General features: G+C 44.5%; 1 protein-coding gene across 1 annotated transcript in view; it reads right to left on the bottom strand.

Moving 5' to 3' along the window:
- Positions 1 to 6,400, bottom strand: part of LOC106810598 (mitochondrial substrate carrier family protein ucpB-like) — a 19,078-nt gene extending 12,678 nt beyond the window's left edge. The window contains exons 1-5 of the mRNA XM_014814004.1: positions 6,244 to 6,400; positions 4,740 to 4,879; positions 4,486 to 4,493; positions 1,191 to 1,326; positions 990 to 1,065 (exon numbers count right to left, since the gene is read on the bottom strand). Coding sequence (XP_014669490.1) covers positions 990 to 1,065; positions 1,191 to 1,326; positions 4,486 to 4,493; positions 4,740 to 4,879; positions 6,244 to 6,377 — 494 coding nt within the window. The 5' untranslated portion in view covers positions 6,378 to 6,400. The remainder of the gene's footprint in view (positions 1 to 989; positions 1,066 to 1,190; positions 1,327 to 4,485; positions 4,494 to 4,739; positions 4,880 to 6,243) is intronic.
- Positions 6,401 to 10,534: the final 4,134 nt, after the last annotated feature.

The following is a 10,534-nucleotide window of genomic DNA, read 5'->3' on the forward strand; positions in this document are numbered from 1 at the left end:
ATCTCGCTGCATATCTTTTAACTCGTAATTACGCGTTACACCATGAAATCCGCAATATATACAACGTCCATAATGTGTGCGGCCTGCATGGTCGCAGAAAACAGCTAAGTGTAGTCGAGTAAATTCGGCGCATAAATTAATTTACACACCATACGTCAGTATTACGCGCGCTATTTTACTCATAAACAAACCCTGTAAAATTCACTCATCTCCGTGAAAAAGACTGGATAAATAATCCTCACTGTGTATCTATACCCTTCTGGACAATCGTGACATCGTGTACATGAACCATGTAATGAACATGACTTCTCGAGTGGCTCTGCACGAACATGCAATCTAACGCGGAAAGGGGTCGCCACTTCTCTAAACAATTGCAGTGGTGCTGGAATACTCCCTCAGCTACCAAAATGCGAGCGGCCACATTTTACGGACGGAGGGCGTGACTCCTCCTCCGTGATCCCGCCTACATCGTCGTCTGTTCGCCGAGTCGCCCTGCGTTATTCGTATGACACAGATCCATAGATGGGCCGACAGAACTACTTGCAATTATCTGTCCGCGTAGAGCAATGTAAGTGTGAGCAGCTGTCGTGTGCGCAGATGAGGCCGTCTGTATCTACGAGAGTACTGCAAGTAGACAGTATTGGCCAAGTACATCGGGAGAATAACTCATCCCTCACGCACCAGCCTTGCACCTAAACCCATGCTTCAGCATAGGGGAGAAATGCATGTGAACATATGCGTAAACATACCACGGTGACCATGATTGATCCATCGATACCGTGTTTGCACACGGAGCAACAGACAGCATAACTTCGCTAGGTTATGGCATAGAATCTCTATGGTCTGACTTACCCACAGCTACAGACAGCACGGGTTTGCTAATACCCGTGGCAGGACTCCACACCCGGCCTGACTGGACTCGATCCTCCGCTAGGGCTTGTGGCGACTACGGTGGGGACGGTGGTACTTGCTTCCGCCGTGATGCTTACCTGTTGATTTCCAACGCTGGCAGAGGAGTCCTTGTCTCCGGCTCTTCGGATCCCACAAGTGCCAGTATGCCTGACCCTTATATGTACCGGCAGCCAACCTAATGAACAAAGGCGGAAGCTCTGCCTCCAGCTGCAGCATTCTGCAGATCGTTGCGTCAGCCTCTCTCCATCGATGTGTGGATCTCCTATGCGCCAGCATACCTTCCATCGGTGCCTTCACAGGCACGGGGATTTTGCTGACGAGCATAGAAACCCTGGTCTTCTTCTGCACCTTCACGGCAATTCGCTGAATTTCGCCAGATGGTGGTGCGGCTGGCTGCCCACGGTACTGGTGATGCTACTCTCACAGATGCATGGTGGTCTGCAGTTCAAACAACCCCGCCTAATCCGGCGCAGATCCCCTTGCCTGTGCTTGGATGACAGCTAGGCAATTACGAGGTTTCTCAGCAGCCATTGATGTCCTTTCCTACATGCAACTACGGCGCCCACGACGGGGTGTGATATGGCGGAGAACTGCGCAGTTCGATGGGCGAAACGCCATAACTACTACAGTGTATCGGACGCGACTGTTCCTTGCCGCTCTCTCCATGGCGGCTATAGTTGGTCGGCCAGGTTCTCCCGCCCCCAGAGCTAAAGGCCGCAGCCTATCCGCCCAGCATTACTTAGCCTTGACTTTTGCGAGTTCAGCTTTGCTACGGGCTTCTTGCTATTGAGCTCCTCGGGCGTATCAATAGAGCCTGCACGTCTATCTCGCCGGATAAGCCGAGTCGCTGTTCAGGTCGTCCTGGCAGGTCAAACACTCGCACTGCGGCCGGGCGCGATGAGTCGTCGCGACAGCGGCGAGTAATTGTCGGAGCGCGTAGGCGACGTGCTCGCTTCAACCTCACTTCCCACGTGATGTCGTCATCGGTGTGGCGTCGATCTACGGCCCGGCGACTCTCTTCTCCTATCTCCGCTTGTGGCCGTATTTCGTCCGCCTCCCTTTACTGCGCACACGAGTCAGAGGGTATCCTGTATCTTCTTATGCTCCTCCTTCTGCTTTTCTCGGCGGGACTGATGAGCCGAGCAATCTCACTGTTTGCCTGCTCGACACTCTCATCCCAATCATAAACTGACAAGTCAAAAGGTGTCTCCCGCACGGGAGCCGCGCGTAGGGCCTTGACACGCCTACCAGCGCTCTCCGTCCGACTCACGTATCTGATAATTTCACCTGAATACCTGCAGTCCTTCGCTGCGGCGCCGGCAGGCCATGATGGCCTTCACAATGATACCAGTTTCTCGATTGCCGGCGCTCGTGCTCGAGTGCCTATGCGATGATGCTCAGCCTAGTCCCGTCCGCAACCTTGACGAGGCGACTTGCGGAACACGTCCCTCTATCTTCTCGACGCGTTTCTCGAGCTCGTACTCGGCGGACGCGCGCGACGGCGATCGTCGTTCCCTTGCGGCGCGTCGTAGATCGTGACCGCACGTGCTTGAACCACCTCGATGATTCTGTACAGAACGATGACGCGGGATGGATGCTTGGTTCGATATCGTCCTCTCATCTGGATGCGCTGAGATCTGGCCGTCTACGTCCTGCCCAACAAGGAATCGCTCCATGCTAGAAACATACTCGGCTCCGCCAAATCAGCGCTGTCGCCGGGGGCTATACGATAGCTTCGTGTAGAGGCATATTAGAGCACAAGCAACCAATACACCGCGTTTTTGTTGCGTTGCGACGTGAGGTTTGCGATACTATGCTGGCACGGGCCAGCGACAGCGTAAATCCAGTGAGACACGCCACACACACGCGCTGCTCTGCCTATCGCAATTTAGTTGATCTGGTCACGTACCAGTGTAATGCATTCCTGTTGCGTGAGCCTGCACGGCAGGTGACTGCGCCGTGAGTCAGGCCGAGTGCTTCAACACGGTTATATGGAGCCTTATATACTCGCTAGCCGTGGTGTATGTCCGTGGTGTAGGAGGGCCACACGAAACGTACACGTGATCCCGACGACAAGCCAAACTAAGAGCCAAAATCGTTACACCATCGGAGGCATTCAATGAAGCTGAAGCTGCACGCGCCATGCGCACACAGTAAGAAGCCAAACTAAGAAGCCAAACTAAGAAGCCAAAATCGTTACACCAGCTACATTGCCAGTTAGTTCTAATAGTAGTGCAAGGCATAGCAGAGGTGCAGTTAGATTCAAGGCATAGCAAAACAAGGACCACAATGTAAATAAGTGTGCTAGTCATGCTTTTTGTGTATATATCCTTGGTAATTATCCAATTTTATGAATTCAAATTTTTATTGTAAAAGTATGCAATGTATTGTATATGATGGATAATTGCCTAAATAAATATAAATAAATATTTAAAAAATCGCACTTTCCGACATAGTCGTTCAGTTTTCTTCCCGATTTTGACACTCAGTGTGACAGATTTTTCTAACCAAGCCCAGCGAAACTTGTTCCTCACATCTTTGTCAATTTCTGCTATGTTAGATGTGTCCGCCCTCTCAATTAATCTCACCATATTTAGTGGTCAAATGCACGAAAACACTGCTCGAAATGAATTCTGTTTCGATTTATTTTGCACATTCAAGCCGTGGTATACAATTAAGGCCTTCATCATTTTACATACGCCTCCACAGTACTTACACTGCAGACAGGCGTATTGTCTAGACGCATTGCCTGGTTCACTTGATACAATGTTATAATACACATCACATTTATGCTGGCGCTTGCAAAATTTATATGCTATTATTGCATAATGGGATTGCAATGTTACAGCCTGCTGTATATTACAATGTTATTAAATAAAGGTACTGTTGGACTGTAAAACGAAAATGTGTACATTCTAACACCAACCCTAAAATTTTCTCAACGGATTTAGACGTTTCACAAAATCGACCCTGGGACTGTGAAATCCGCGGATTTCCGCGGATCCGCAGAAGATTCCCATCCCTGTCAGTTTTAATTGAGCAACCATCGACGTACATTATATAAACGAAGTGTATATATGGGAGAACTCCCATTATATACTCTTGATAATTATATGTGTAATTGTTTATGTGAAAATAATAAATAATATTATATATATAAATTAGTAAATAATTTATAAACCCAAAATGAAGGTCGCAATTTGACGGTAGATGGCGCTATTACCCGCTTTGATGTTTCTTACATAAATCATTTATATCATAGATAAATATATTAATAATAATAGGATAAATCATAATGGTCCTAGGGCAGGAAATTTGCATCAAAAGATAATGTCATAGAATATTGTAAAACGAACCACGCACGAGTGTGAACAACAGACGTGTTTGTTATCTGCGTGTCTATATTAATATGCTATATAATTGCAAAACCCATACCTAATTTGCCAATAATTTTATCAAACCCGTACCCTGTATTCATTCACCATACCAAAAATGAGCAAATCCGTTGGAACCCTAACTGAATAAGCACTTGCCCATTTTTGCCAAAAAATGGCATGGCTCGAAAGTACGTACCTGGCGGTCTGCCAAAATAGGACGTTTAATATGGGAGGCATAGGCAGTACAAGCAACTATAGCCATTTCAAGCATGTGGGCAAACGCGTTTCTGAGTATCGTTGACTCGTAGCCAATGTCTGATGACGGGACAAACGACGGATGGACGGACGATGACCCATGGCAATAGCTCAGCTTGACGATGTCAAGGTGAGCTAAAAATCGCAGTGTAACGATCGAAATTAGACGAGAGCGAACTCGCCGGCGCCACCTACCAGACGTCGCTCCAGCCGTGATCTTCTTCCACAGCGGCGTGTGCGCGGGGTCGGTCGCTCCCAGCGCCACCTTCAGGGGCTCGTAGGCACCGAGTCGTATTCCGCTGTAGATGGCTTCGCGGATGAGGGATGGCAACAGCCTTTGCGTGAGGAAGCCAATGTTAACGAGGGCACGTTCGCTAGTCAATTACCGACGCGCAACCTCCGACGACCTCTACCGTCCTCCAACAACCTTTATCGACCTTCGAAAGCCTCGATTGACATTTATCGACATTTGAAAACCTTTACAAACCTCCGACCTTTATCGAACTTCAACAATCTCTGTCTCGCTTTCACGAGCACATCAACGGTAATAACTGGTAATGCGGGTTTGAAGCCAAGCATTTGTCGGCGTGTCAAAAATGGGCAGATGCCTGCAGCATTTAAAAGCTTAAGATTCCACAGACTTAACCCGGTTCTCCCTGATCATATTACCCTTGAGACGCAAACAAGATACATATATACATAAGGAGCAAATTTCAATCTTAAATTTTACATTATTTATCCCTGATATATACTCTGTGGATGCCTTAACCACATTACCCTTCATAAAGTCTGTGGATGACCCCTAACTTACATTACCCTTTATAGAGTCCGTGGACGCACCCTAACTTACATTACCCTTTATAGAGTCCGTGGATGCTCGCCTAGCTTCCCATTACCGCATTTATAGAGTCCGTGGGAGTGCCCCATAACTTAATTGACCTTTATAGAGTCCGTGGATGCTCCCATGCAGCCCTACATGACCTTTATAGAGTCGTGCGATGGCCCCCTAACTTACATTACGCCCTGTTATAGGTTGTGGAGCCATCCCTAGCTTACATTGCCCTTATAGAGTCGGTTGATTGCCCAGCCCTATACATGACCCCTTTATAGAGTCGTGGTATGTCCCCTAAGCATTAATTACCCTTTATAGAGTCCCTGTGGAATGACCCATTACCTTAATTCTCCTTTATAGAGTCTAGTGATGCCCATATGCGTGATGCCCCATAGCTTTACATACCTTTATAAGTCGGGGATGCGCTCTGGCTTTACATTACCCCTTATAGAGTCCCGTGTGATGCTGGCCTACTTACATTACCCTTTATAGAGTCCCGTGGATACTGCTGGCTTACATTACCCTTTATTAGATCCGTGGATGCCCCTAGCTTTACATTACCTTTATAGAGTCCTGGATGCCCTAGCTTACATTTACCTTTATAGAGGTCGTGATGCGCTAGCTTACATTACGCTGTTTATAGAGTCGCGTGGATGCCTATTCTTACATTACCCTTTATAGAGTCCGTGGATGCCCCCTAGCTTACATTACCCTTTATAGAGTCCGTGGATGCCCCCTAGCTTACATTACCCTTTATAGAGTCCGTGGATGCCCCCTAGCTTACATTACCCTTTATAGAGTCCGTGGATGCTCCCTAGTTTACATTACACTTTATAGAGTCCGTGGATGCCCCCTAACTTACATTACCCTTTATAGAGTCCGTGGATGCCCTCGTCATGCACTATCTGGATGGCGCCTCGCACCCAGCCGTGGTAGTATCGCTCGCGGAACACGGCGACGCCCTTGCCACGCTGCTCGGCTAGCTCATTGTCCAGCTGCATGCGCACCTTGATGACATCGATTGGGTTCGTCGCTGCAATATGGCCACCGAGTTACACTTGTTTTATTTATTCCTTCATTTTACATTAAAAAAAATTTATTCTACTATTTTGGTGGTGGTGCTTGTGCTGCTGCTTCTGCTCCTGGTGGTGGTACAGCTGCGGCTGCTGTTATTGCTGTTGTTGCTCTTGTTATTGTTGTTATTGTTACTGTTAATATCACTGTCATTATTACAATTAGTTTTGTTGTTGTTGTTGTTGTCATTGTTGTCGTTGTTGCTGACGACGTAGGTATGATCATGTACACATCTATTTACACAATAGATATGTTCATGGTATTGTGGAGATTTCAGGGGGCTGACGTCATACAACAAAATTTCATTACTCACAGGCAAGCAATCATATGATTACAAGAATTAAAAGTTCCCCAGCAACAGGTAAAAAGTTTCCCCCAGTAACAGAGATAAGCGAGGGGAGGGGGACAGCTACCAGATGTGGGAGGTAGAGGAATTGCGCCGCCCGTGCACGTGACGGTGGGGGGGGGGCAACGTTTTCAACTCATAACACTCCGAATTTTTAGCTTTCTTTTTGTTTTTTGTTGTATGTTTCATTGTTTGTTTTTGTTGTTTGTATTTGCCTTCTCAGTGTAGTTTCGTTGATTGCATATTAATGATTTAATAGACTTTATTATCGCCCGCATTTGAAGGAAGTCTACACCATAAAAAGTTTGTAAACATCTGATAACATCAAATGAAGAAATGACCAGATAAATTAGTTACTACTTAGATTAATAAATTGAAAAAGCACAAGTGAATAAATAAGTGAATAAATGCACCCCCCCAAAAAAAATTAAGCAAACTGCATGTTGTGTCCCAACATGAATAGATTTTGTATACAAACTCGTATCAGCTGTTTGCATTAAATACCTGTACTGTGTAATTTGTGCGCTGTTGCATTGCGAACATCTATGAGCGCGACCTGAGCCACGCCACTGCCACTACGCACATCTGTAGTCTCTCCCCCCTCCCGCATAATAATCAAGAGCGTTGCGTGCGTGAATTACAGTACTGGATCGGGGGAGGGGGCGTAAGCACCCTATTTTTCGCCAAGCATTTTTTTTCCTCAGATGCCAGGAAAATGCATCTGAGACACTTAAATTTTCTACATTTCCTGGGTTTTTTTGTCCTTAGATGCCAGGAAAATGCATCTGAGACACTTAAATTTTCAAATTGTCTGGGTTTTTTGTCCTCAGATGCCAGGAAAATGCATATGAGACACTTAAATGTTCAAAATTTTATGTTTTTTTGTCCTCAGATGCCAGGTAAATGCATTTGAGACACTTAGTTTCTATTTTTTCTGGGAAAGGTCCCCCAGACCCCACGTCAGAGCTTCGCGCCTTCGGCACTCATAACCTGTTTTGGGTTTACGCACCACACCCCCTTCTCAAAATCCTGGATCCGGCCCTGGTATAATACATTAGTGAATAAATAAATGAATAAATAAGTGAATAAATGCACCCCCCAAAAAAAAACTGCGTGTTGTGTCCCAACATGAATATATTTTGTATACAAACTCGTATCAGCTGTTTACGACCCCACCTTTTTAGAACTATTTTTGCATCTAAAAATATCAAATGAAAACAACATGAGAAACCTTATCAATAAAATGATAATAATAAAAATAATATTAATAATAATAATAATAATGATAATAAAAATATTTGATTTACCAGAGAAATGATTTGATTTACAATTTTATTTTGTAAATTGTAAAGATTAATAAATTGTAAATTGTAAAGATTGTTATTTTGTAATTTGTAAAGATTTGATTTACAATTTTATTTCACCAGAGAACAAACTACCTTCTTAAATTGAGTTGGGTGTGTAGTTCTTATTAAAATGTTTTCATTAAACACCTGTACTGTGTAATTAGTGCGCTGTTCGTATTTTTAGCATACTGGACCAAAACGAAGAGGTATTTTTACCGCTTCAAAACAGTGGCTGTCCATTAAGTACACCTTCCGCTTCGCTCTTTTACTTTTCTTGAAACCAAGGGCCTGTGGTGATAGGTCAATGTAGATAAATAAGTGTTAAAAAGCCCGATCATTTTGTGTTTTGTGAGCCATTTTTCGTGGGAGCAGTGGGAGCAGAAAGTGACCAAATTCTACATAGAATGTTCTATAGCCCTGCGGCGGACCAAAGGGCTATAGTACTAGAGCTACATTACTGCGTGCTTATTTTGACGGATTTTTTTACATACTTGAAGTTGAAGGATATAAATTAGGATGAATACATCATAAATGATATATTTAAAGGCATAATAGGTCCTTTTATTATGTAATGTTAACGAATGCTAGAGTTACTGGCACCTTGTGTAGTTAAAGGATAATTGAAGTCAAATTTTATAACTTCTGTAACGTTTTTATACATAGATTAGAAATACATTCAATAACGTATTCCATTTCAAATCCGGCGCCCGCAGTTCAAATCCGCAGTAAGAAACACATGAATATTAGTCTAGGTCATGTGACGTCACAGCCCCCTTGTAGCGTCACGAATTTCGGCCCTTGATTTTAAACGCACTAGTCACGCACAAATAAGCACCAAGCTGATGACTGTATTCATGTAGTGGTTTACTGCAATATAAACAAACAATAATAACTTCGTTGGCTCTAGTACTTATACAGTGGCGCGAATAGTCGGATATCTACGGTAGACTAGGCAAGCTAAATCGAACATAAATCCAATGTTTGATACGATAAACATTCGTGTATACACATACACACACATAATAGCTATTCAAGCAAATTCCCCGTAGGGGCCTACATTCCAAAATACTTATTTATAACTTCTGACACTAAACCTACCAAATATTGCCGGTATCTCACCAAATTCGCTAAACTACACAAACAAACAATCTCCAACTAAATGCGCGCCAAGCCTCGCTTTGTTCTCTACTAAAACGTATCCTTTCTTCTGCGACAGCAGCGCCAACGCATTATACCTAGCGTCGCGCGCGCGCGTACTCATTACAGTCAATGTTGCGCTAAAGTCCTGTCGCTACAGTTCTTATTAAAATTTTGTAAATAAATCATGTAAGTATTTGCGTTAATAGGAAGAAAATGTTAAACAGATAAAGATAGAAAAATACAGAAAACAGGAAAAGATTTAGAAAACAGATGGGATTCGATCCACCGACCTTCCATACTTCACGCTTGCTCTGTACTCGATACGCTATTGAGTCATATTGTATTTAAGTATTTTGGATGTGCTATATGTATATGACGACACTGCGAGTATTTGCTCTTACGAGTACGAAAAAAAAACTCGCTGCCCGCTCACGTGATTTTTTTTTCCTAGGTCAATCAAGAACACAGGGCTGTAGTGAGCGCTGCTATTGGTTGAGCTTGTTTCGTCGCTTAATGACGTCACAGTGTTGTAATATACATAGCACATCCAAAATTCTTAATTCAAATATGACCTCGCTACCGCTCGGGCACTATACCTTCCCTCAGCAACACTATGAGAGCATAGTGCCCCCAACAACACGCATTAATATATAAATATCAGGCGCGGATTTAGGCCGGTTTGCACCGGTTTCCAGAAACCGGTCACAGGCTGGGTATCTTCAGAATTGACCCTCAAAATTCACCAGAATGCACCAAATATAACCTAATTTTTAAAGAATTTCCGGGGGGCATGCCCCCGAACCCCCTTGCTCAGAACTATGGAAACTAGTCACCCAAACCCTCTGGATCCGCCCCTGAATATAGAAATTATTCAGCACTTCAGTGTAACTATAATATCCAAGTATCGTGTGAGCACCGCGTGCGTGCTGGTCTTGTCTGTGACAAAACTTATCGATTTAACTCTCCAATAGCGTCTCTATTATACAATATAGTTTCGACAGTGTGAACCTATATATACATAAAATACGCGCACACTGCAGTCTAGTTTCATCATTACATTTATCGTGTGTGCGATGCTCACCTTAATTACCTGACCGGTCGTTGGTCTGACTGAGAAATAAATCGCGTCTCCTTTGCGAGGGGCTGCAGCACACGCCACACGTTGACAGTTTCCATGCTCTCTGGACGATCTGCAGGCGGATATCCGCGCGAAGCGCTCAAACGCCCGCTCGCGGCGCACTTTTGCAATTTC

Source organism: Priapulus caudatus, unplaced genomic scaffold, assembly GCF_000485595.1.
Source record: "Priapulus caudatus unplaced genomic scaffold, Priapulus_caudatus-5.0.1 Scaffold456, whole genome shotgun sequence".
Classification (NCBI taxonomy): domain Eukaryota; kingdom Metazoa; phylum Priapulida; class Priapulimorpha; order Priapulimorphida; family Priapulidae; genus Priapulus; species Priapulus caudatus.